Here is a 26,288-nt window from a genome sequence, read left to right as displayed (position 1 = left end):
CACTGAACAAATTAAATTGCAGCACCCATTTTTCTCGTGTACTATACTGCTTGATATGATGGATACCAAAGTTCTTTGGAGCAATTGTGTAAATCTCACGTTATATGCCGCATTCCTGATAAGCTTTTTTTTTTAACTATACAATCATGTATAATTGATAGATGGAGACGTGCCTGTAATACCTGGCAGTATGGGCATTGGATTGGTTAGACAATAGACTAAGGACGATGGCATAACTTTGGAAAGATGCTCCAAGTTTTGCAAGGCAATAATGAATCTTTTTTCCAGCACTCCTAAACTGCAGGATGCCTGCAGCTTGTAGTAAAAAAATATCAAAACTAGATATTTAAAACTTCGTACAATAGGATAACCGTTCGATAAGTAAAAAAATATGCATCTTTGGGACAAGATATTTAAAATTTCGCTCTCCTTCACCGTCCTATGAAAATATCCTTCAAAGTTGACAGTGTTTCTTTATCTAATTTATCCTTGTAAAAACTAGATGATGTGATGGGTATAACTTGTTGGCTAACTGAAGTGGTGATGTATGGCACAAACCGTGCTCAACTCAAGTTTCATTATTGTTTGAACCTCTGTAAATAAAGAATACAGTGAAATGGTACTTAAAGGCCTTTAATATGTTATCTTGTTCATAGGATAGGAGTGGAGGCGCAGGTGATCTCATGGGGTTCTTTTGATTGAGTTGTCATTATAGAAATCAACTTTACAGGAATTATCATACACTGATCGCGAGACTGCTACGCTGTCGATTCGATGGACAAGATATCTTGTGCTAGTATGCAGCCGGTAACTGAACTTCTATCGCATTATATAACAAGATATGTTGCAATCAAACTGCCGTAGTTAGGCAATAAGTATTTATGCATGCTTTGCGTCACATCAATGATCAGTCCGCCTTCCATACTTGGTTGTTACTTAATTGCTCTTTTGTTTGCTCGCCTTTTCAGGACACATTGCATGTTAGATATCAAGTTGGATTATCCTCAAAAAAGATATGAAGTTTGGTCATCTTTCCAAAGTGAGATAAGGTACAAACCGTAATAAATTTGTTTATTGAGCTTGCATATTATGCGTAGAATATTCTTTTTTTTTTCAGTAGAGGATGAGGATGAGGATGAATGAAAGGAACACCAACGGTGGCTGCTGACAAACAGACCACTTGCAAAATTAGATCATCGCAGCACAGACACTTATTATCTAGCATTTTTCTTATTACTAAGACGCTCTTCATGTAAGATGCTGAAAACTATAAAATTTTAAAAATCCCATAAATTTGCAGCACAAAATAAGCACAAACAAGCAAAGCTAATCATTTATGCAACTTCATTTGGTTAATTATGGCATACTTATAAAGTGCCTTGCTTTATTGGTCTGGACTCTGAAAAGATGATCAGAGACATAGGAAACAGATCATTCAAAGTAGCCTCAATCCGGGTGAAAAAAAAATCATCTCCATCTTGTAGAGCTAGCAACCGAGAAAAAAGATATCTTTTGTATCTTTTGGCCGACAAGAACTGCGCTTTGCGGTTCGTCAGCTTATTTGAAGACCCTAGTTTACCATTCGTGCTCAAGATCAGAGATATTTCTGCACGCTGCCAACTTCTTGTTCACTAAAAGCTCATCAGTTACCTCAGCCGTGGTCTCATCTGACCGAAAGGAAGAAAAGAGCGGCCTCAGAATACTAACAATGTTTCGGTTCGTGGAATCATGAGTAGGATCCTAGATGATTTTTTGGCATGTCCTTTTCGTTTTACTAATTAAAAAATTGAAATGATATGTGCCTGATGCTGCGGTGTCATCACCTTAGTTTCTCGGATGAATTTCCAATATGATAATATGACGGAGGACACTTAAGTAATTGCCAAACTATCTGAACTTTACAGCTTAAAAATGATTTGCCTAAGTATCTAATCAACAAAGACAACATCATGTGACACAATTATGTATTGTTTCATTTAAGGCTGTCTAATCCTCAAACCAACAAACACATAATCATGCAGGGTAGCATTTGCTTTTCATTACTATATATTGTCAATAAATCACTTTTTTTTCAGGGAAAATAACGAAGCTCTCTGCCTATGTGAAACTTCTGCACACTGCAAATCTTCATGACTACCGCGACACATGCCCATCTTAATGAGGAAAGCGAAAATGGAAGCATATAATGAATATAGATATGAATCATGAGGTTTCGATCTGTCAGAAGAATGTGGAACCTAGCCCTTCCATTCAGATAAGCATAACACTTACTCCCTCCGTTTCAAATTGTAGGTCATTTTATCTTTTCTAGATACAATTATGCATCTAAATATACACTATATCTCGATGCATAACAAAAAATATGCATCTAGAAAAGTCAAAACGATCTACAATTTGGGACGGAGGGAGTACAAGAGAAGCATATATATTGAACATGGAGTGAGTGCCAGCACATAGTGATAACCATTGCCAAATAGACAGACTATGTGACACAAGAATGGAAGCGTTTATCCATCTAGGCTGTGTGGCATTTTTAGCAGGCTAGCAACCCATTTGCAGGCAATGATATTTTTTTTTCTTTTAGCGTATTAGGCGAAGACATTGATGCCTGAAAACGTGACGATTTTCATTCACGATGGTACACATAATGAGGCAGAAACAATAGGGAATTACGGTGGTGCATTTTTCTTTTGTGATAGTAAGGGCAACCGGAGTAGTTTGTCTCTTGGATATTAGGCCTTCACTAAATGTCCACCGCCTTCATTAGACCGGTGCACTACAGTTTCATTATCAAGATTGAGAATTTGGTAACTAACTGAGACTGACCTTAATTATGTCAATTCTAGCTTCTGCAAAGAAAAAAAGTTTATCGCGGTCAATTTAAATATGTTTTTTTAAAAAAATAATTAGTAAATGCTAAATGGGAGCATCAGTTAATTTCTCGTTTTAGTGATGTAGCAACATTTCCCTTACTTTGCACGCAGCCTTTCATAAAGGACCATTAAAGTAATAGCTAAGCTAAAAGCAATGTAAAATAAAATAGAACCCATAAAAAAGGAACCATTGCGCGTGTGCCGGGCACAGCCAACTAAACGATGTTGAAGTGCTGTCTGTTTTATCTTAAGCTTTTGTGCTAACAAACCACTGGAGTCATCAAGCTGGTTGTTATTAACTTTTACGAAAAAGAAAAGGTACTATATACTTCCAGTTTCTGCTATTGCTTAGGTTTGCCCTAGCCCCTAGTGGGCTCAATTTGCTGGGTAAGCTAATCAACCATCCAAGAGGTATTCGACACCTGTAACAAAGAAAATTTAAAGTTTGCATCCTCAGGATCTCTCTCTCTTTGCCGTCATTTAGGTAGATTGTAGTGTAGATACCTAATAATAAAATAGGTAAACTGTATGCAGTTTGGACTTTGGACCTTTTGTACTTCTATTACTTTGAAGATCTGATCCCCTGATTCCTGATTATATTTTAAGTACCAGCCCCAGTTAGCTGTTAGGAAGGCCGACATGGTTAAACATACTTAACCATGACAGTTTTCTTGAGTAGTTAGCTCACACTGAAAATGCAGGTGCAAGAGCCTCACTATAGCACTACCAGTCACCACACTCACATGTCATGCTCAAAAACAATGGTGCATATTAATTATACTGTCAAATAAAAAATTATTGTATCAGTTGAGATGTGTACGGTGACTTTGTCAATCTCAAGACATGTTGGCCTACTTTCTCGGATGTGCTTAGAGCGTATTTCAAGTTTCCACATTATCATGAGGATAAGTCATCATCAAGACAACACGAAAAACAAAGCTTCATTTACTTTGGGACAACATAAGTAACATGCTTAAACAAACATTCTTCAGATGACACCAGACCAAAGCAACAGTAAGATCCTAGTTAAACACTTCTGCCAAGACAATCATGCAAGCTGGGACAAATGTAAGGTCAACTCCTTTGGCCCACTATGCTCATAAGCAAAGTTCAGTTTTTTGGGGGTTCCTGAAAACCCTGATTTCTTATTGGAAGATTCCACACACACATGGACAGGATGCTTGTCTCAAGGAATAGATCACGTTGTGCACATTATAATACGAGCTGTACATGTACTGGACTATTAGAAAAAAGAATAATGCATGTTCACGCACTGATGGCAACCTGTGACTTGTGACTGATCATGTAGAGCAGATGGTAGGTTTAGAATCTTGCTAGTATACTAGCTCCCACTTTTATTTTGTCGGTGTCTGGATACATGGGCCATGTATGTCTTCGTAGTGTCAGGTAAAAACTTTTTTCTTGGCTGTTGCCTGCATGCACTGCAGTTAAGAACTGCTGCCGGCATGGTGCATGCAAAGAGGTAGAGCAAAAAGTTAGTGCTGTAAATCTGTAATTACAGTTTACATTATCTGCAAGCAGATATGCTAAAAAAATGTTGGTGAGAACATGTGCCACATGGTCAAACCAAGTGATGTCAACTGCCAGATTTGCAACGAATATAAACTCACATCGCATGCGATGCAAAACCAAAAAACAAAGACAAAGAATTACTTCTTTGGCGATACTTGCACACAAGATGGGCAGTTCCTCAAAGGCACCACAAATTTAGGGAAAAGAATGAAAACCACTACACACTTACAATGGTCAATGGTGTTCATGCATCTCCCATGCAGTCAAGATTATCTATAGTTACATACAGACAATTTTTTTTTATCAAGTTGAAAAACGCACATGAACATTCTCCCAAAAGTTGCTGCCTTTCCACCTTAAAATCTGTACGGAGACTAGTAACACCCCTGAAACACCTCCAATGAACCTAGAAGCAAGGCTTTAAAATTCTTCAGAGCAGGACCAAAACACATAGGAGAAAGCACGGGAAGAGACTAGCAAAATGATCAGAGGAAGCTGGTTGGGTCCTTCCTTCCCCCAGACAGCAGACAGCACGGGAAGAGCCCTGTTTGCTTGCTGCGTGCCAGGCAGCTCGCCGTCCAGCAGCAACGCCAGCCGCAGGCCGACGAAATCGGACGCCTGAACTGCTGCCTGAAGCAGGCAGCTTCGCCAGGGTCGGAAGCAAACAAGCCCGGTCCCAAGGCAACACAGCCAACCAAACAATTTTTTTATTTTTCCTATTGTTTTTTTTTCAGCGCTGAACAATACACTGGAATGTTTCAAAAAAAAAACAATACACTGGTAAAAATGAAATTAGCTGTGGCACTTGCTACAGCAGTTACAGGAGGCTCGCAGCTGCCTTTGGGTTCTTGGCCACAAGTCAAACCACCCGTCCTGCAGTCCTGGTTGCTGTGTGCCACCCCCACTGAAACCTGCAACTAACCCTCTTGTGCTTTTGATTTCCTTGTGCCCAGGGTCACCAAAGCCTTCTCCTTCCCTAGTCAGTTCTTGAGCAATGCATTTTTTAGATTTTTTTTTGCTTTAAACTTTTTTTTTCTACAAAGAATTCTTTTAGGATTTGACAGTGATGCCCCTCTCCTCTGCCACTGGCTATATATCTGCCCTCTATCCCGCTCCATTGGTCTGAAGCACTTACCTCTCCTACCCTCTGCAACTCTCTCGGACTTGCCGTTTCACTCGGCCCTGCTCCCTATGCTCTCTATGCTCGTCTTCCCTTCATAGCCTCGGCCCTTCGTCTTCCTCCATGGATCCGCGCTAAATGCATTGCGAGTCTGCAATCTTGTAGCATTTCTTCCTGTTCCATCTGCCGCAAGATGTAAGCAGGGTCTCACTTGACACTCCGAGTGGCCATTCAGAATATACCCTCAGATCTTCTTGTCTGAGTAAAAGTGACGCCCTTTTTGGTCCGGGCAATGGAGGAGAGCTTCGTGCCCCTGCGGGGCATCAAGAACGACCTCCAGGGGAGGCTCGCCTGCTACAAGCAGGATTGGACCGGAGGGTTCCGTGCCGGTATCAGGTATGAACTGGAAACTAATCTTATCTTGGTTCGCAATCTTGGCATTGTGTTGTTTAGGATAGGAATTTTGGCATCAGCATGGTGTATAAATCTTGAAACCTTATGTGATGGAGACAGAGATAATCTCTTAGTTGTTTCTGAATTTTGTTTTTGGCCCAAAGATCTTGAAAAGGAGTGATTTTTGCTGTGTTTCAGGATCCTGGCGCCGACCACCTACATATTCTTCGCGTCCGCGATACCGGTGATATCGTTCGGTGAGCAATTGGAGAGGAACACTGGTAAATGGGGCGGTCAAACTTTGTACTTTGTGTTAGTTTCAGTACATTTGGCCAGTGGGTGGGGAGAGAAGCTTATTGGGGTGACTGAATCTGTTGTGTGCAGATGGAGTTCTCACAGCAGTTCAGACGTTGGCATCCACTGCCCTGTGTGGCATAATCCACTCCATTGTGGGAGGGCAACCTCTGCTGATCCTCGGTGTCGCCGAACCGACAGTGCTCATGTACACATTCATGTTCAACTTCGCCAAGGACAGGCCCGACCTCGGCCGAAATCTGTTCCTTGCCTGGACCGGTTGGTAGGTCATCCTTTTTGTGCTGACAGAGAATTTTATCTTTATTGCAGATTGGTACTGCTGGAGCATTGGTTTAGTTGTTTGATGTTATCTGTGTAGGGTCTGCGTATGGACTGCCATTCTGCTGTTCTTGCTGGCGATACTAGGTGCATGCTCGATCATCAACCGGTTCACCCGCATCGCCGGCGAGCTGTTTGGGCTTCTGATTGCTATGCTCTTCATGCAGCAGGCTATCAAGGTTGGTCAAACTGCAGCCTTTTTGGTGCCATTACTGCTTTCCAGGCTTGAAGCTGATACATAACTTTTTTCTAAGACACGCTACTAGTGATGGGGTTTTTCTTTCTTTAATGTGGATGTCCTATGAACTTTGTGGAAGTACCAACTGCACCTTTAAGTCGTACAGTACTGTAGTCAAGTTGAACATGGCAATGACCAAATAGGCAACTAGTGGCAGAAATCTAGAAGGTTGGTCAAAAGCATGTGCAAGAGGTGAAAAGCACATCGAAATGTCTCCAGCTTATGCTGTGCTGATTGGTCATAACTGCAACTGAATAATTATCTGTCCTAAATTTCAATACAAGTGGATAAATCAAGAGTGTTTTTTGGGAAAAACAGTAGTACCAGAAATTCATGAGTACTGAAGTAATTTCCAAGCTGAACTTACAGTGGTCATTTGCAAGCTCAGAAATCTATGTGTTGAATGCAGGGGCTTGTTGATGAGTTCCGCATTCCTGAGAGAGAGAACCGAAAGGCACTTGAGTTTGTTCCATCGTGGTGCTTCGCCAATGGGATGTTTGCAATCGTCTTGTCATTTGGCCTTTTGCTTACCGCTCTGCGGAGCAGGAAGGCGCGATCATGGCGCTATGGAGCAGGTATGCATCAGAGAACTGTTCTTGTCCTGCAGATGCTATGAGAAATGTGTCGTATCTACTTTTTGTGTTGCTCAATCCCATTCCAAATTTCTGATGATTATACTTCTTCTACATAGGTTGGCTGCGTGGCTTCATTGCTGACTACGGTGTTCCATTGATGGTACTAGTATGGACTGGAGTTTCTTACATACCATACGGAAGTGTACCAAAAGGAATTCCACGACGCCTTTTCAGCCCTAACCCATGGTCCCCTGGTGCATATGACAATTGGACTGTTGTCAAGGTACTCTAACGTTCACCAAAAGATTCGAAACGTTAAGTTTCTTCATGTGAAACATCATTGCTTATCAATTATTTTTTCATCAATAAAATGAGCAGGATATGACACAGGTTCCGCTTCTATATATCATTGGTGCCTTCATACCAGCAACGATGATTGCTGTTCTCTACTACTTTGATCATAGTGTTGCATCTCAGCTTGCTCAGCAGAAAGAGTTCAATTTGAGGAAGCCTCCATCCTTCCACTATGATCTGCTTCTCTTAGGCTTTCTGGTATGCCCAGATGAGCATAATTTCTGAGAACTAAGTTTCAGTTTTTGCTATACATTCACTTACATCAGTGTTATCTATTGAATTCTAGACCTTACTGTGTGGCCTTATCGGTATCCCTCCATCAAATGGTGTCATTCCACAGTCACCCATGCATACAAAGAGCTTGGCTACTCTCAAGCATCAGGTGAGCTATGAAAGTGTTGAATAGTACCTCAAATACCATCTGCATATCTGATTTCTCACTCGCATGGCAAAACGTTTCTGTGCAGCTGCTTCGTAACCGGCTAGTAGCCACTGCACGGAAGAGCATGAGTCAGAACGCTAGCTTGAGCCAACTGTATGGCAGCATGCAGGATGCTTATCAGCAGATGCAGACACCACTTGTTTATCAGCAACAGTCTGTCAGAAGAGTACGCGTTCTATTACATGGAATTAGTACATCATTGCACTTTACTTAGACAGTATATGTTTTATATATAACATTTCTCTATACATTTTTCAATAACTATAGGGCTTAAATGAGCTCAAAGACTCAACAGTCCAGCTAGCTTCAAGCATGGGTAACATTGACGCACCAGTTGATGAGACCATTTTTGACATAGAGAAAGAGATTGATGATCTGCTGCCCATGGAGGTCAAGGAGCAGCGCTTGAGCAACTTGCTACAGGCTTCCATGGTGGGGGGTTGTGTCGCTGCTATGCCACTACTCAAGAAGATCCCAACATCTGTCCTCTGGGGCTATTTTGCCTTCATGGCCATTGAGAGCTTGCCTGGTAACCAGTTCTGGGAAAGGATCTTGCTGCTGTTCACTGCTCCCAGCAGAAGATACAAGTAAGTTTTAGTTCATCTCAAAATATCAGTTTGGCACATCTGAATTTTTTCCTGCATATCCGTAAATGCACAAAGTGACACATGATCTGATGGTCTCAAGAAAGCATATATTATGCTAATTGTCTCAACATAGCTCCTTATATGACTGAAGTTCTTACCATATACCATACATTCTTCCAGGGTGCTAGAAGAGTACCACACCACGTTCGTCGAGACTGTGCCATTCAAGACGATAGCCATGTTCACACTGTTCCAGACAGCATACCTGCTGGTCTGCTTTGGAATCACATGGATCCCGATAGCCGGGGTTCTTTTCCCCCTTATGATCATGCTGCTGGTTCCAGTCAGGCAGTACATCCTTCCCAAGCTCTTCAAAGGTGCACATCTAACTGACCTGGATGCAGCAGAGTATGAGGAATCACCAGCAATACCATTCAGCCTTGCTGCGGTAAGTTCAGAAAGATTTAATATATCCTGACAAATACTTTAATCTTGCTCATCAACATGGTATTTTTAGACTAGGACATTTGTTGTCATGTTGCTTTTTCCTTACACTCAAATGCCATGTATTTCAGCAAGATATCGATGTTGCATTGGGACGTGCCCAGAGTGCAGAGATCCTAGACGACATGTTCACAAGAAGCCGGGGCGAGATCAAGCGCCTGAACAGCCCAAAGATCACTAGCTCCGGTGGCACACCTGTGGCAGAACTGAAAAACATCCGCAGCCCATCCATATCTGAAAAAGCATACAGCCCTCGGCTCACTGAGCTCCGGCATGAGCGCAGCCCTCTGGGAGGGAGAAGCAGCCCTAGGACGCCATCCAAGTTGGGTGAAGGCTCAACACCGAAGTGAATAAAGCAATGATGCATTGCTTATATAAGTTATGCCGCTACTGGAAGTCAGCTATATTAGTGATTTCGGTATTAGTAGCCATTTAAAGAAAGAGTGGTTTCAGTGTTAGTATCCTTATATGAAGATGTCCTCTGATGAAGTATGATATGAATATCTCTAGCCTCTCTTCTCTTTGTCGTGTTCTCCTGATTTACGGAGTACCGTATCTGTAATCCTGAACTAGAGGAATATTAGAGTAACTACTTGGAAAATACTGGGTTTCACTAGCAGATTATCATTCTTTCATTACTTACATTCATTAATATGTATATGGAAATGGTAAAAAATTATGCATTTTTTTCTGCTTCCATTTTCATTGAGCTCAAGCATACCTGTGGAATACTCGAATGTCGAGTACACATAACACTCCTTTACAGAGGATGGTGCTCAAGCATGTGTTGTATACTAGTTGGAACATGGAACTTTTTAGGCCCTACCCCCTTTCTGAATTTGCACATATTCTGTTAGTTACAAGCAGAAATTGTCTTGCTTTTTTTTTCTTCAATTTCTAGCTATTATATGAAACTATGCTACAATAGCTCAATCCTATCTATTATGTAGCAAGTTGGTAGATGCCAATGTAGCTTGAATATGCGATGATGATGCGGTTTCTGAGATTACCTTTGCTTTCAAAATGTACACTGAACGTATGATTCAATTCAGAATACCAAGTTCTCCTGAAGTCCCTGTGCTGATGTGAATGGTGTGAAATTCAGTCAACTGAAAGTTCAAGAAAAGGGAAAACTTAAGAGAACTTTTTGACTTAAGAGAACTACATGGAGAGATAAGGTCAGAAATGACTGATTCAGACAGAAAGGTGATTGCATAGGGACATACCAATTGTCTGAGTCTACCATATCATCTGTTGAGCATGCCATGCTGATTCCAGCAGCCATTTGTTAGGCACTATCACAAGCTATAAGACATGGTATGATTGTACAGGAGACTTGCAAATGCCAATGTCCTTAGTGGTATAATGCCAAGTACAGCTTCTGATGAACACTCCATCTACAATTGCACTTGCTCATGTTACTATAGAGGGAAAGGTTCTTTATGGTGCAGTTTTTATCTGATGCAAGGAACAATTGGAACAACTGCAGCAAATGACTGCAGTTGGTAGAAAGTGCAGAAGGGTGCTACCACAGCACAGTAGTCACATTCCTCTTTCAACTGCAGCCATGATTTCAGCTTTAGATTACACCACCGAAGCATTGGCCGGCCCTGAAGCATTGACCTACTGAATGAAACGAATATGCCATAACCACCATAGAATTCCTCTGGATGCAATGCAGGTTCACAGGCTCACCTCATAGGAGTTGCTACCTTGTCATCTGCTGCTGTGCTAAACGACACGCTCGCTGTCGGCAATCATGGCCATTCATCTGCCTTTTTCGCCATGGATGATTTCTTCAGACAGCCCGTGGGTTAGGACTAGTGATAGAGTGGTTGATACAGGCGATGAAACTGTGCTGGAAAGATGAACAAGGAGTAATCTCAGCCACAAGGATTCGCAGAATTATGCAAGGGCTCAAGCGAAAAGCGGTGGATGGAATTCATCGGCATGGCAGAGAAAAGGCGCCGCAGAGAACAAAGCGCAATGATCCATCATCTTCAGGTCCATTGGTGATGCTTGGATGAGAGGTCAGTGAATTGTGTGCAACTGCAGAGGGGGTTGTTGTTTCCCCATCATTTGACCTGCAGACAGGAAGTAGTGAGGCATGCTCTGACACGCAATGCCTGAAATGGCCCCAGTTCCAAAGGCCACATCTCATTCTCTCCACTCTAGGGTCTCCGAATTCATCATCCTCTCCAGTTCCTTCCATAGATCCCTCTACCATCTCTTTGATGCGATGCCATTTGTTCCGGCCTTGCTATTCAGGATTCTAAAGAGCAAAGTGACAATTTAATAGGGATGTAGATTGCACCAGTTAAAAGTTGAGACATCAGATCCATGCACATTAGGTGTTAAAGGGGCACATACATCATCCAGCATCTGCAGATGTGACCATGAATAATTGGAATGCAATGCGTTGCTACACTGAAGCTTGGACGGATTTTCCAGAGGAAAAGAACGGCTGAAACACTTCTGAAATCTGCAGAACTGAACGACAGTTGTGTGCTGTAGTGAAGACAACTGCTCTCTTTAGTCTTAAGCACAATGCAAGCAATCAGAATGTCAAATCATACTTCTGCCAAAGAGACATGCTTCGTAACTGCAAAGATATAGCCACAATAACTGTTCCCGCACTGCAGACCATCAGGTTCCCAGAACCTAAAGCAACATCAAGTTCCCAGAACCTAAATTACTTTCAGCGACAAGAAAGCCCATAACTTTCTATCATTCTAACAAGAAAGACCATCGCCACAAACGCATGCAGTTTGCACTTTTGCAAATTCGTGGCTGTGATTCAGTCACAGAGATGGGACCAGAAAGCATAATGAAATACCCTACATTTGCAGTTTTATCTGTCATCATATACAAGCTGTCGACACCAATACATCACCAGCAAGATAGGGTATCAGTCACATCTCTGTTTTAGGAAAGATTGGACCATTCTCAATTACCAAAGATTTTCATCTCCTGGACGGTAGATTTATCTGAAACATCCTGAACTCAGTATTTATGGGGTGGAAAATAAATAAAAAAAGGCATAGTCAAACTAATGGCTAATAAAAATTCATTGCTGTAATAACTCATGTGCCAACAATCAAAGGGAAACATTTGCAGGTCCTTGTACCGGAGAGGTGAAATAATTCAACAGACACGACAACTAGCTTATTATTATTATTCATAAAGCGTGGTGCAAGTCTTGTCTCAACTTTCTTTCTTATCCTGAAAATTTGCGCCCAGTTATCTTTTCGGACTCATACAGAATATGATTGATAAGGCCCCTTGCAGCACTGCAAAGCGTGAAATATTATCAGAAGATAACCATAATAAAGTATGAAAGATAACATGGGAAATCCTAAAGGAAAATTTACATAGAGCGGTAACTTACTCGTCCTTCATTTTCTGTATCTTTTCTGGATCAGTTTCATGCATGTTTTTCTTGAACTGTTCCCTTACCATGGTAACTAAAAGCTCTGTGTTGTGTTTCTAGGATGCAAAAGGCATCAATTCAGTATTATAAAGAAATACACTTTTCATAATTTTTAATATGGAGAAAATGGTAAGTTTTCAGCTAAGATATGCCTACCTGATGCCCAATAAACTTCGCCCTCCTTAAACATTCACGATATAACTACAGATAAGAAAAAAAAAAGATAATGGTCAACAGGAAAAGAAATGTTTCTTCCGCGTCTGCTATGATTTTGTTTGCTTTATTTATGACAAATTATAATAAATATAATAAAGAGTCAGGCTGCAGGAGGCATGCTAGATGTGTTTTCAGAAAATCTGAAGCTAAAATTTAGGTTAACTGTTCCAAATGAATGAAGTCGCATGACCAACTACTCATTACCACAACAACAGTACAAGTTGGTTTGAGGACTGATTGCTGCCCATAACACCAAGGAGAACATAACAACAGGTGCAAAAGGAGCCTTACCCTGAGCACATTATCAGCAAGTTCAGGAGGCAAAGCTTTCTGAAGTGAAGGCATCTTCTTTTATGCGGAGGTAGTCACTGGAAAAAGAAACGAGATTGCTATTACCACCAAGAAACCATCAAATCTTTAGTGCTTAAAGGTGCCTGTTGCCTACAAAAAGTAGCTGAATTTCTTTTCCTCTGCAAGAATGTTTAAAGCAAACAACTAAACCATACTACTACAGGACTTGTCAATGTGCATGACACCACCTAGTGATCAAGATTATGAGAAAAAAAACAAGGGGCGGATGAAAACTAGTCCAATATGCTACAAAAATTTACATCTATCCAGAGGCACATCGGCTATTTTAATCCATTTGTATCCATAACTAATGCTGTATTGTTCTACTGCAATCATCTGAAGAGAAATCTGCAATGAACAAGAGGAATTCATCCCACTCCCCAAGCCGAAGTGAGCGCAGTCCTTGAGCCTGTAATCCTGCAGCCAGTTAGGATTTGCTGGCTGCCGCACTTGCACGAACACCTCGTGGGCACGGGCATGGCCCGCGTTCCTCCCATTTCCCCAAGCAAGGAGCGGCGTGAAACAGCGGCTGCAGCACGACCACACTCCTCCTTGGATCACAGCACCCCACCCCGCGAGAAGAAGAAGAACAGAACCGCCCCTGCCGGCCGCCGGCGAATCGCCCATGAACCGCCAACGAAAGGAAAACCCCGGATCGTTCCCCCACCGAAAAACTGGAGCCGCCAAACCTAAGGAGAAGAGTGGAGCAGTAGCAGGAGTGTTCGGGTTCTACCGATGCGGGGTTTGGCAAGACGGTTTTACCTGGATCTCCGGCGGCGGCGGCGGCGGCGCGTCGTGGCTCCCGAGTCTTCTGTCGAAACTCGGAAGCAGTAGCCGGAGGGGTATGGCGGTATGCAGTGGACAGACGTGGCAAAATACCGTTTCGGCCGTTTGTTGGCGTACTCTGTCACTGCCCGCCTTCATCGGCCGTTGGGTCCGCCTTCCGCCGCCGGGGGCCACGGCCGGGAGCCGCGCTGGCCTCCGTCGCCGATGGTCCCAGGGTCGGGGGCCACGCCAGCTTCTGCCGCCGGGGGGCACGGCCGGGAGCCGCGCCGGCCTCCGCCGCCGAGGGCGCCCACGGCCGGGAGCCGCGCCGGCTTCCGCCGCCGAGGGCGCCATGGCCGGGGGCCAGCAAGTCAACGGGCCAAATCGAGCCCCACCGCCGGCGAATCGAGCACGGCCGCAGCGAATCGAACTCCACGCCGACGCCATCGCCTTCAACCACCCTCGCCGTCTTCCATGGCGTAGGGCTCGAGCCGGCACGGGCACGCTGGGCACGCCGGGACATCGTGCCGGCACGGCACTATGGAGATGGCCTAGTGCGTACTTGGGCTGCGGGGTCGGCACGGCGTGCTGGCACGACGCGGCACGATTAGGCTGCCGTGCCGATTAGTGCTCGCAGGCGCGAGTCCAGAGAGCACGGGACGATGGAGGAGGGCCGCAGGGGGCGACTCCGGGAAGGCGCGCCACGGCGTACCCTACCAGTCTACCTTCATTGCTTCTGGCGTGTTGGGCTAATGTGATCGTAAGCTCGTGGTGTCGCAGTGCGGCGAGCACGCTCGCCATATATTCGACGAAATGCCTCATAGGAGGACAACCAAAGGTCAGGGAGTTCCACAGCCTGCAAGAGCAGCTTGTACGTTCATCTCTGCCCTTCCATTTTTCTTGCTTGTTTAGAGCTCTGCATACATGATATATACATGGTTTCGGTTTCAGCATCTTGATTACGCTTCTGCATATGAGTAGCCTGACACTCCTATGTAGTAATGCAATCTGACTTGTGCACTAGAAACAATGGGAGAGTAACGTTTTGCATTAATGTAATGTAAATTCGTATCATTTGCATAACTCAGTAACATCTCATGATACATATTGTGACAAGGAAAGTAGCACATTTCAAATTTCAACACCACTATATAGTACTCTCCCCAATGTGATTAAATAGAATATGTTTGCAGAATTGCATCAGCGAAACACAAAGCCAACATCGTGTGGATCAATCATTTTAATGGGCGTGCGATGAGTTGTGCTTCAGAACGATGAAGAAGAGGAAAGCAAGCACGGCAAATGTGGTGCACATCCCTGCCAAGGTTACCACATCCGTGCAGGTCCTCTCCTGACTCAAAGACCTGATGCTTGCTATCCTGTCCCACACATAGGAGCCGTCAGGGAGCCGTGGGCATGAGCACTGTCTCTGGCACTGGGATGTGTCGCAGTAGAAGCTTATTGTTGTGAGCGTGCTCATCGCGTATTGAAACGGGTTTGTCCAGTACATCCACCTGTAGAACCTGATATCTGAGAAGAGGACCACCACACCAGAGGCAGAGACCCACAGCGAAGTGATTATGGAGACAAGGAACGCGGCGAGGATCGGGCTCGGAGCTATGAACGTGACCATCATGCCAAAGTAGGTCATGCAGAGGGTGAAGAGGAATAGAACTGACCAGTAGGCGAGGAAATCGGTGGCTGTCTCTGTTGCTATCCCTGCCATGCCATTGCCAATGCCAACAAATGCCAATGTTGCTACGAGGAAGTAGGGGATTTCACTGATCACCCATGACACTGGGTAGGATATCGGAAGGTACATCTTGGACCTCATTTCTCGGAAGTAGGCGAGCCTGTCAGTGCCAATTTGAGGAATCACATTATTAGCAGATATGACCCCGATGAGTATAGTTTGCATGTAGATGTACAGTGATCTAGAAGTCACCCCGTATGTGTCTTCATACTTAATCTTGAAATAGAGTGAGCCCATCAGTAATCCAATCATTGCGCAACCAGTAAACCTGCTGTAAGTGTAGTTCACGTTCCTCCATAAGAACCTCTGTGTCCTCAACAAAACCAACCCTATTTGCCTTATAAACGATGCTGGATAGTTGTAACTAATGGATATCATGTTACTGTCCTTTTCTTTCCCAAACTTCTTGTTCTTCATAGCAGTGTTAACGACCTTCATGGCCACCTCATGCAAATGGCTATTTTGAAACTCTTCCGCAAAATCTATCACTGCAGTTCTTCTTCTTTGAATTCCAAGTCCAGTTACACCCATAACGAAACTGATAGGATTTTGTGTCTGGATGTAAGGAGGCACCCTTGGGATCGCAGTAAAGTATCCGAGTATTTCATGGCAGTTGAGTCCTACTGGACCGAAGTAAGCTTGACGGCCTTCTTGAGTTAGGATGATGGCTTGATGGAAGTATGAAAGTGCACGGGTGTTGGGATGACTAACTGTTGCAATGACTGTTTGACCGGAAACTGGTAACTGTGATAGGATGCTCAAGATTGCTGAGGTTCCAGACGAATCAAGACCTGAAATAGGCTCCTCAAGGAATAGAATACTTGGGTTTGCTGCAAGTTCAACTGCAATTGTAAGCTTCTTTGCTACTTCAAATGTTTTCCCAGTGCCATCTCTCAAGGAACCAACCAAGTGGTTGCCATAGTACTGCAAGCCCAGCTGGTCAAGAACTAATTCAACATGTATATGCCTTCTTGTTTTGCTAATGACATTTGTTAGTCTAAGGCTGGCACTGAATTGAAGTGACTCACGTATGGTGAGGTATGGTTGATGAGCATCAAGCTGCTCAGCATAGCCCACACTTCTTGAGAAATCAGCTGAGGGTTTGGTGCTATTGACTAGGATATCTCCAGTAAAACTGCCACCTGGAGGTTTCCTTCCTGAAAGGCACTTGAGAAGTGTAGCTGCACTTCCATCAGCACCCCCTACAAGAGCTAGCATAGTTCCTGGTTTCGCATATCCACTGATATTCTCAAAATCTATAGCTTCTTCCTTTGTTACTTTTCCACACCTGTCCCAAGAAAGCTGTCATACTTCATGTGATAAGGAATTGAAGTATATTTTTTTAAAAAAAACTTTATTGAACCTATATCTATCTTCATGAAGTTGCATTGATTCAAGTATTGTTTCATAACTTAATGTTTCCGTGCGCGCCGCTTCATAACTATATTCTGAATGATATTTTGCTAACTTTCAAGTGCACAGTTATGAAACAATACGCTAGCATAGAACTATTGAGCAATGAATTGGAATATTACCTAAAAAATGATAGATCCAAGAATGTTAAAGTGATTGGTTTCACTGGTATTGTCAGGTGTTCTGATTCGACTTCAACTCTGAATTCTTCCCTCCAGCTCCCTACACTACCATTCTCACCCTCGGAAATTACTATTGTGGAACTAGTTGCTAACTTTGGTGGCTCCTGAGACTTGTATCTGCCTGACTCAGTAGAATCTTCCATATATCCATCAAGTGATCTTGAATAAACTTCCACATCATATAAGTAGTTTTTTGAAAACTTCCTTTCATTAATCTGTGGTACAGATTGACTGATTTGTGAAAAATCTATCTTATTTAGGAACACCAATGCCATTAACAGAGCGAGTAGCGTCCAACCGATAAGAATTATATAAGGGACATATGGTTTTCCTGAAACACTTGTAAACAGTTCAGCATAGATTAAGTAGGCCTCGCCAGAAGTCATCGCTGGATTTCCTTTGCAGAAAGTAAGTTGGTTCGGATATTTGATGCAGGAGTCTTTATAACCATTTGAGAACTGTTGATTGCAGAAGGAGATATTGGCCCAACGAATTGGATTAATCTGCATTAGCCACCTCCAGTATTGAGGGATATTAGATGGGTAAATCACAAACCCACTGAACAGAAGGAAAATGGAGACTATGAGGCCTGCATGTAGGTAGCAGTCCAGTACAGTATGTCAGATTGATTATCTGTGTTAATTTGATAGAATTTACTGGAATTAAACCAGGCTAAATAAATTTTGTGATACCAGCTTATCGTAGTTAATTAGAGTTACAAAGATAGAAGAACTAGTTACCTGCCGATGCATTTGCTACTTCAGGAATGGATGCCACTGCACTCAGAAAGAAGAAGATCGATGATCCAAAGTATGCCACAAGAAACATCAGAACTAAGTAGTGGAGGAACACTGCTCTATTGTTTTCCATTGTCAGCCCCGCTAGAAAATATACAAAAACTGAATAAAGGAGTGCCTGCATTAATTATGACATGTTTGCATTATACTAGAATGGTTCTTATGTTTAGGACCAAGTACCATATGGAACGTATAGTGCAGATGTTAACAATTGATGACCAAAAAGATCGACGGATGACATTACCTCAATAAAAGCCTGTGGCAGATTTGTGATGGAATGGGCAACAACATATGAGGATGTCCTGAAAAATCTTTGGTCCCTATGTTTATAGAACGTGGGTCTCTGAAGCATGTATAGAGGGAGCTGAGGCATATTTATGAGCAAAATGCTCATGGTGCTTACAAACCCAAGAGCTCTCACAGAGTTCATATGTTGAAGATTATACTGCCCACCAAGCTTGTAGAACAGTGTCCCAGCAAATAAACCAAGAATGCATGCCTGACAAAAAAAAACTTCAGTAATCTGCCTTATCCCTGTCATGGCAAACCAAGTAGCAGTCCTTTTGCATCTGCCATGTTTTTAACAATTGGCAAACCTGAATGACTCTAAGTGTGCTCAACACGTGAAGTTGTTTCAAGATCCTAAGCTGTCTCTGGATCAGGGTTCTTGTTGATTTCCACCATGGTTGCACATATGGCCTCTTAAATTGCTCCCATCGCATTTCATCCTCATCGCTCTACAGTATTTTTATTATCATGTGGAAAATTCGGTATTGAATTGTTTGGATAAATTGTCAAGTTTATGATGGCAAAATTCCAAACGCGTAAAACTTATTATTTACCACGGAAAATTGAGTTCTGGAAAAAAAAAAAGTTAATAGATTGACCTGCCTTATTGTCAGATCGTTCAAGCTGAAGACGGATATGTCCTCGGGCATGACATAGAGCGGAGAAAATTTGATTTAGGTGTTCCTTGTGGTCAAGTATTGGTCCAGTTGCCAGATACTGCAGTGGCTCTTCATTTATGGAAATTCCCGTCACCACGTCACCAACTTGGATGTTTCCTGAACTTTCAATCCCACTAGTAGATCCAGATTTGTTCAGAAGTTTTGCAACAACTACTTCTGAATTAAAATGGGGGCAGTAACACTGTGTTAGCCTTAAATGTATGAACAAACAGTTTGGTTCTTCACTTCTAGCAACTTGAACAAAAAAGAAAAACTAACCCGTTTCTTGATGTTTAGTCTTATTTGATTTGAATGTGGTTGACTCCTTCAAGGATAAGCCAATTCCTGGCTCGCTCTCAACCCAATATGTACTGAACTCTTTGCTCTTGCCAATGATTCTTATGACATCCAGGTAATGATCTGATGAGTAGTAGCATTCCACTAGCTCCTCCAGGCCTCGTGGATTTGACCTTCGCAATAGGTACTGCAGGCCATTTTCTGCCGCGATGTCTTGGAGAAACTCCCAGGACTCCACATGTGGAGGCTTCATATACCTAACAGCAGTTTTTTATATTTTTTAGCATCAATAGTTTTACCTGAAGATTTGAAGGAAAAAATATAGTTAGTTACCCTAGTTGAGCAAAGTATGTGACTGCATCCTGTCTTGGGCCTTGGTACAGCACATGCCCTTCTCCAAGTAGGATTATCCTGTCAAAGAGGTCAAATGCTTCTTGAGAGAGGTGATTGAGGGCCATGACTGCAGATGATTGTTGGATTCTACAGACAGTCCTTATAGTGTTCACCAAATCATAGGTCATTGCCGGATCTGAGCCTGTCAATGGCTGGTCATAGACCATGACTGAGTAGGTCCCCACTGCAAGCTCGGCTATCGACAGCTTATCCCTGTCAGTATCTGATATGCCACTAACAAGGCAATTCTCTATTTTCTTCAAGTCAAGGATCTGCATGACATATTCAAGGAAAGGATCCTGTCCTTCCACAAGTGCATAGGCGAAGAACTTTCGCATCTGTGGCGTGAAATTCTCAGGCCGGAGACCTTGCGTGCAGTCTCTTGCAAACTCAAGAGTTTCTCGGACTGAGAGGAAAGGGATGTGCCTAGGGGAGGAATCAGAGTTAGTGATGCCGTTGTTCAAAAAAAAAAGATAGACATAGAGTTAAGGATATTTAAGTTATTACGAAAGCAATAATATGTGGCAGTCGTACAACAACTCTTTAACATTTGTCCCTTTTTGTTCTCTTCGCAAATCTGTGATGTGACAATATACAAAGTTATAGTTACTTTTTACCTTGTAACTAAACCCCTCCCCTCCCCCTAAGTACCATATGGACAGTGGGGTTTTTTTGTGTGCCTTCGTCATTAAATACTCCCTCTGGCCCTCCCTCCATCCAGTGTTGTTATAAGCTTTTGTTTTTCATGCATTCTCCATTTTTCCCCCAAAGGAAAGGAACAGTTTGTCACTAGATAGCTTGATTTGAATTAATCGTATTATATGCTCTAGCTGTAACCTAAGTTCATATCATTTAGATAAGGCTGGTTTTGCTAGATTTTTATAACCTTGAAGTCTTTATAATCTTAATTGACTTACTTGTTGAGCTGACCACAGACATAGGCAATCAGTCGACTCTTTTGAACTTCGGATACTGTCTTTTCATTGTAGATGACTATGCCAGACAGTCCAGAATCTTGACATGGATTGGCTCTACCAGCAAGTATCTTCAGCATGGTGCTCCTTCCACTGCCTGCAAACAGCAGAGATGGGTATAGTCAAAAAAATAGGGGCTATTTTGCTCTTTTACAACGAGAAGGAACTTTTTTGCATTTATCTTCAAATTCCAGTGATCAAACTAATACTTATTTTGAAATTTGAATAGAGGAACATATTGTAAATGGTTGAACTGAACCAGGTTGATTACCAGGTGGACCAAGGACAAGAGTCATAGAACCCGGCATGATGTAGCCATCAATTCCTTTCAAAATTTGAAGCTCAGCTGATCGTTTGCTCTGGGACAGGCTTCTTACTGGTTGCACAAAGCATTCGAGCAGCTTGTTGCCAAAGGTCTCATAGTTGAAGGCAGCTGTCTCAATCTTCACTGAGTATGTTATCCCACAGAATTTGACGACCTGCAGTGCCACAATTTCTGCTAGTAACATTGTATAACGGTACTTAAATTATGATAAAGTTCTGTTTTTACAACATTTGATAATGTCATATTCAGTTACTTTTACCTATTTAAATTCCTTCTCAAATCAGCCATTCAGATGCTCGAGCTAAATTGTATTAATTACCATACAATATATATAGTATGCTGTAGCATTCACCGATATTTAGCATTCTTTCCTTGCTTTGTGATTGTTCAGGAATCGAACTGTAAGTGCTATTATATTTGCTACAGTAATAGAAAGTCAAGAACATAGGAGTTAGTTGGGATGCTGTCAAAGAAAAATAAAGTCTTAATCAGTGTTATCAATGTGACTGATCTCTTTCAGTCTGCAAACCGTTTGTTTGATAAGGTGGTAGTTGTGTGTGCTCATGTTTCTATTTTTCAAAGCATGGAGGGTGTTAATTGAGAAGCCGGCTCAGACGTATAGCGTATATGTTATGCTCAACTTGTGAACCCACTTTCTAGAGTGTATCATCATAGTTAGAAAATTTGAGATGATCATGTGTCATGTGGAGACTTCTCGTTAATTTAACGCGCAAATTAATGTTTCGCTCAACTACGCTTGACATAGTCGTTGGATCCTTTAGTTCCATGTGGTGAGAATTCCTGTGGTCTCAAAGCGAATGACCTAATGGTGCTCAAATGGTAAGATATGGTGAGTCAAAATTAAGGTTTTGTTGCTATAATGGCCTCAGCTTGCAGCCTGATGTTATTTTTTCCCCCTATTTTTGGTCTCTGTCATACACTAGAAGCCAAGAAAGAACCTTTTAAACCACTGCATATCTAGTGGTACTAATTTTGTTCTTTGCATAAGCTTGCATGTGGATAGATGGTTACACAGAAATTATATAGTTATGTCGTTTCATATCATATTTAAAATAGAAAAGTTTTCTTTCCAGTTAAACTACGTTTCAATATCCAAGCAATTACCAGTTTAGATGATTGATTTCCTTTTAACAATGATGATTGAAAATATGATATCAAGGAATGAAGCTATACAAACATATGGTGTTTAGTTTCGGAACTCGTTTGAGTTTGCAGAGCGACTGCAGCGGTATCAGCTTTATCTCTTCTATTTGAATGTGTGTTAATTTCTTCAAAGCAACACCTGGTTCTATTTGAATGTGTGTAAGAATGTTCACATGCAGAAACCATTCTAGCACGTCGGCGAACAACTTTACGAAAATCTGGTAGAAAAATGGTGAATTTTGATAGGAAATTTCCCACATCCCGAATGTTTTCTGTACAAAATGGTTAAAACGAAGAGAAGTTTAATTGAACATGCATGCATCTCGTCTTGCACAATCTTTCATTGGGCTAATGAAATGAATTGACAGTTGCGTTTGCATCCCCAGGTACCCAAGTGTGATGGTAACACTAACACATCTCTGAATGCTTCATAATTTGTTTTGTGCTTGATCGAACACAATGAGATTTGGACAGTTCTAAATATGTATTACTTGATTAAACGCGTCGTTATCAAAACTGCAGCCATGCATGAAAGCAATGCAGTGATGCACTATGTGAGTAACTGAGTACCTGCTTGGGAACAGGTGGCGTGATCTTGGCGAGCTCCCTGAGGTAGCCGACGAAGCCGTCCTTGAGCAGGCACGCCATCCCCGTGAGCTCCCGCTCGGCGACGACGGCTCCCCCGCCGTCCGCCGTCCCTTCGCCATCGGCGGCGGCGTCCCGGAACGCGCGGTCGGCCTCCCGGCGGAGCCCGTGGCGGCCGAGGCTCTCGTAGAGCCGCACGGCCACGCGCCGCGCGGTCCCCGGCGACGCCGCGCCGATCCTGGCGCGGGCCTCCGGGGACGCGCACTGCGACAGCCCCGTCATACGGGCGCGCGTGTCCGGCGTCTCGGAGCCCCTCGCCGGCACCATTACCACCGCGCCGCCGCCGCCGGCGTAGGCGTCATCCGTCATCGAGGATGACCAGCTGGGCGTGGTGTCAGACCGCCCGCGCACCGGCGGCTGCGACCGGGCGTGCGGCGCGGGGACGAAGACGCCGATGGAGGAGGCGGCGTTGCGCCACGTGGCGTCGCACGGCGAGCTCGGTGGTCGCTGCGACCGCGACATCCCTTTCTCCTCTGCTCGCTGGCTCGCTCGTGCAGCATGCTTGAGGTTGAGGACCGGGAAGCGCTATTTAAAAAGAGGAGGCACCTGGTACGAGCACGTGGGCTATTGGGCTTCTTCTTCTGGCCCAAACGACTCAGCAAGTTCCTCCTCTCGGCCTGGAGGGGCTATCGGGCTTCTTTTGTCAGCCCAGAGGAGGGGAACATTCTCGATTTATAGAACTAGAAGCAAAAGGGAACGCTTCAAAAAAAAATACAAATATATGTTCGTGAGTTGTTTCAAAGAATAAAATAAAAACGGCTAGATGCGAGTGTGACGACTCCATCCGTTTGGGGTATGGCTGAGTGCTTGACCCAAGCGTCGTCGCCGTCGTCGAGGCATCGAATCGAGCCTTTGGACTTGATCATGGGCGGTCACGAACGAACGTGCTAGCCATGAAGCATTTTAGATTGGAACAAAGCAAAAAGTCAGCAGCGGGCCCCGGGAAGCTGATGACGATGGGATGAACCTCGTGAGTGGAGGCGTGACGGGGAAGCGACCCCGCGGAGTGGGGACACACTGGAGTACGGGACGAGGACACGTACCCCCATGCCTCTTTTACCATTCTGCCCCGCCACCCGCCTTGAAGTGGTAGCCCGAGGATTGGTGACACCGACTTTTTTTTTATTTTAATCTTTTTTTTCAAAAATTTTCACAAATAGGTCCCTGACAAAACCAATTTTAAAAATAGACTCTTAGCTTGGCGCCAAGCTACAACATCTTGGCGCCAGCCTCCATGGCGCTAGCCTCCATGGCGCCAAGGTCCCCACTGTCGCCGTTGACCGGGCATCTGACATGGTGCCAAGCCTGACTGGCGCCAAGCCTTGACACCATAGGTCCTGGCGCCAAGCCTTGGCGCTACATAAGGGACCGCCTCTCCTTCCTGACCGAAACTTCCTCCTCATCCTTCTTCTCTCCCTCGGGTTTTTACTCTCCCTACTTTGCCCTATACTACGAATCGACATTTTAGCTTAGGAAACTTTCATTTGATCCGTGGATCTTGAAGAGTAAGGTATCCTCTCTCCCTTGTAGCTTTTTTTCACATCGATTCGCTATATATTAGTTGCATTTTTTTAACTTAGGGTTTCATGCAATTGTAGGATGCCGAGGCGTGGAAAAGCTATGAAACTAAGGTAACCCCAGCGCACGCAGTTATGTTATGTGCTCATTGTTGTGGATCAAATGAAAAACCTTAATTATAGGTTTATTGTTAAGTGTGTTTAGTTCTTACAACGAAATAAACTAAATTGTAGTTATGGCGCCAAGCTGACCGGAAATGCCTTCGATCCATTGCCTCTGCCTAGTGGTGTTTCAGTGCCTATGTGCTTTTGTGGCGATCCTTGCAAGGTAGCCAAGTCCGAAGAACATCACACGTATAGGCAGAGGTATTGGATGTGTTCCAACTTTGCGTTTGAACCTACACTTCGTCAGCACCGCATTAACAAGTTGGTAAGGAATTGTTGTTGTCTTATAATTATTATCCATATTTTTTTTGTTTTATAACAATTGCATTTGTTGTAGACCCCTCCACCGCTATGTGATTTTGAGCAGTGGATCGACACTGAGATCAATCCTGAAAACAAGGAGTTTTTGGAGTATATGTTGCGCTGGGATGCAGAGACGAAGGAGATGGTGGAGAAGAGGCTCAGAGAGGAGGCTGCGGAAAAGGAACACAAGGAAGAGGAGGAAAGGAGGCGTGTTGCTGCGAACAGGGAGGAGAGGGAGAAGAAGTTTGAGCGTGCACGCCGAGCAAAAGCAGCGATTGAGGAGGATTCCGATGCCTTGAGGAAGGGAAAGTGGCCTCATTGCACTCAGTAGTCATAATTAGTTTCTAGTTCTATGGTTTATTTATGAACAATATTTTCTATTGTGAGACTTTTATTATGTTGTCATGCAATGATGCACTTTAAGTATGGACATGCAAGTGGTAGACGACCTATGTTTATTTTACGATGTAATGCACTTCGAAGTTGTACTGTAGTGAAATTTCCGCAAAAAATAAAAAGGGTACTTGTTAGTGAAATTTCGGCAGAATTTCCCCTACTTTTTGATGCCATCCATACAAAATTACGAGATGAATAGTGAACATAAATACAAACATACAAGCATATGACACATTCATAATAAAATCCACAATCGTTCAGAATGAAAGTCCATATACACAAATAGTCCATATAACACAAAGTCCATATACCACATAGTTCGCAATAAATAATATACCCTCAGTGCCTCCTAGTCTTACCCTTACCCTTGTGACCAAGGGCGTCGGTGCCTGGAGTGTAAGGAGAACGTGGGCGACGTAGTCTAGTACTTACAACCTGTGTAGGCTGAGTCAAGGGAGCCTCGTGGAGCTGAGACGGGCCAAGCTCCTCGGGCCTCTGGTCGTCGTCGTCGTCGTCCTCATCCTCGGATGCAATTGCTTTCGACCCTGAGGGGCCTTGCCTAGACGTACCAATGCCTCCTTCGCGTGGGGATGGAACGTGCACGTCTCGGGTCGTGGCAGTCCTGCAACCACAACGAGCAGCCGCACGGCGAAGCCGACTTGACAGTCGCTATTGTGAAAAAACTAGTTAAACGAAAGAATGTAACGTATTAATAAAGTATTTTAAAGAAGAATTTGAGTCTTACGTCTAGAAAACTTTGCATCTCGGGGTCCATAACTCCGGGACGGAAATGCTCAATATCTCTGACCGAGCTTTGGAGCGTACGTCCCTGCAACAAATTTTCAGAAGTCAATAGTCACTAAAGAAATAAATGATTAAGTCATTAACTTACTTACACACTAAGTCACTAAATGACTAAATGATTAAGTCAGTAAGTCACTAAGTCCTTATCTAACTAACTAAATCAATAAGTAACTTAACATAGAACATAGAAAAGTAAAGC

At 43.3% G+C, this 26,288-nt stretch overlaps 3 protein-coding genes and 1 long non-coding RNA gene across 4 annotated transcripts; 2 read left to right on the top strand and 2 right to left on the bottom strand.

Moving 5' to 3' along the window:
- Positions 1-5,476: 5,476 nt before the first annotated feature.
- Positions 5,477-9,871, top strand: LOC117849676 (probable boron transporter 2). Its single transcript, XM_034731315.2, has 12 exons — positions 5,477-5,922; positions 6,118-6,200; positions 6,304-6,496; positions 6,593-6,731; positions 7,200-7,365; positions 7,482-7,648; positions 7,744-7,917; positions 8,006-8,101; positions 8,187-8,327; positions 8,429-8,748; positions 8,929-9,196; positions 9,324-9,871. The coding sequence occupies exons 1-12, from the start codon at positions 5,819-5,821 to the stop codon at positions 9,600-9,602; spliced, it is 2,130 nt and encodes a 709-aa protein (XP_034587206.1). The 5' UTR covers positions 5,477-5,818; the 3' UTR covers positions 9,603-9,871.
- Positions 9,872-12,202: 2,331 nt separating this feature from the next.
- On the bottom strand, positions 12,203-14,154 carry LOC117849677 (uncharacterized). Its single transcript, XM_034731317.2, has 5 exons — positions 14,012-14,154; positions 13,190-13,266; positions 12,839-12,883; positions 12,641-12,738; positions 12,203-12,542 (listed from the first exon to the last, which is right to left on the bottom strand). The coding sequence occupies exons 2-5, from the start codon at positions 13,241-13,243 to the stop codon at positions 12,470-12,472; spliced, it is 270 nt and encodes an 89-aa protein (XP_034587208.1). The 5' UTR covers positions 13,244-13,266; positions 14,012-14,154; the 3' UTR covers positions 12,203-12,469.
- Positions 14,155-14,179: 25 nt separating this feature from the next.
- LOC117849678 (uncharacterized) lies at positions 14,180-21,357 on the top strand. Its single transcript, XR_004639080.2, has 2 exons — positions 14,180-14,885; positions 20,786-21,357. It is a non-coding gene; the product is annotated as an uncharacterized lncRNA (long non-coding RNA).
- Positions 15,115-20,859, bottom strand: LOC140222072 (pleiotropic drug resistance protein TUR2-like). The gene is made up of 6 exons (XM_072292250.1): positions 19,737-20,859; positions 19,386-19,660; positions 19,159-19,283; positions 18,563-18,658; positions 17,303-17,982; positions 15,115-17,055 (listed from the first exon to the last, which is right to left on the bottom strand). Exons 1-6 carry the CDS (start codon positions 20,132-20,134, stop codon positions 15,255-15,257), a joined length of 3,375 nt encoding a protein of 1,124 aa, XP_072148351.1. The 5' UTR covers positions 20,135-20,859; the 3' UTR covers positions 15,115-15,254.
- Positions 21,358-26,288: the final 4,931 nt, after the last annotated feature.

Source organism: Setaria viridis, chromosome 3 (assembly GCF_005286985.2).
Source record: "Setaria viridis chromosome 3, Setaria_viridis_v4.0, whole genome shotgun sequence".
Classification (NCBI taxonomy): domain Eukaryota; kingdom Viridiplantae; phylum Streptophyta; class Magnoliopsida; order Poales; family Poaceae; genus Setaria; species Setaria viridis.
This window is presented reverse-complemented; position numbering and strand designations above follow the sequence as displayed.

Excerpts from the sequence above, each read along its gene's own strand:
- LOC117849676 (XM_034731315.2), top strand. The coding sequence starts at position 5,819 with ATGGAGGAGAGCTTCGTGCCCCTGCGGGGCATCAAGAACGACCTCCAG. Across the intron at positions 5,923-6,117 it reads GGGTTCCGTGCCGGTATCAG|GATCCTGGCGCCGACCACCT; the intron begins GTATGAACTGGA and ends GCTGTGTTTCAG. Across the intron at positions 8,328-8,428 it reads AGCAACAGTCTGTCAGAAGA|GGCTTAAATGAGCTCAAAGA; the intron begins GTACGCGTTCTA and ends CAATAACTATAG.
- LOC117849677 (XM_034731317.2), bottom strand. The coding sequence starts at position 13,243 with ATGCCTTCACTTCAGAAAGCTTTGCCTCCTGAACTTGCTGATAATGTG. Across the intron at positions 12,739-12,838 it reads CGAAGTTTATTGGGCATCAG|AAACACAACACAGAGCTTTT; the intron begins GTAGGCATATCT and ends TTTGCATCCTAG. Across the intron at positions 12,543-12,640 it reads ATACAGAAAATGAAGGACGA|TGCTGCAAGGGGCCTTATCA; the intron begins GTAAGTTACCGC and ends CACGCTTTGCAG.
- LOC140222072 (XM_072292250.1), bottom strand. The coding sequence starts at position 20,134 with ATGCGAAAGTTCTTCGCCTATGCACTTGTGGAAGGACAGGATCCTTTC. Across the intron at positions 19,284-19,385 it reads GACTAAACATCAAGAAACGG|AAGTAGTTGTTGCAAAACTT; the intron begins GTTAGTTTTTCT and ends ATTTTAATTCAG. Across the intron at positions 18,659-19,158 it reads AAGAGCCACTGCAGTATCTG|GCATGCATTCTTGGTTTATT; the intron begins GCAACTGGACCA and ends TTTTTTTGTCAG.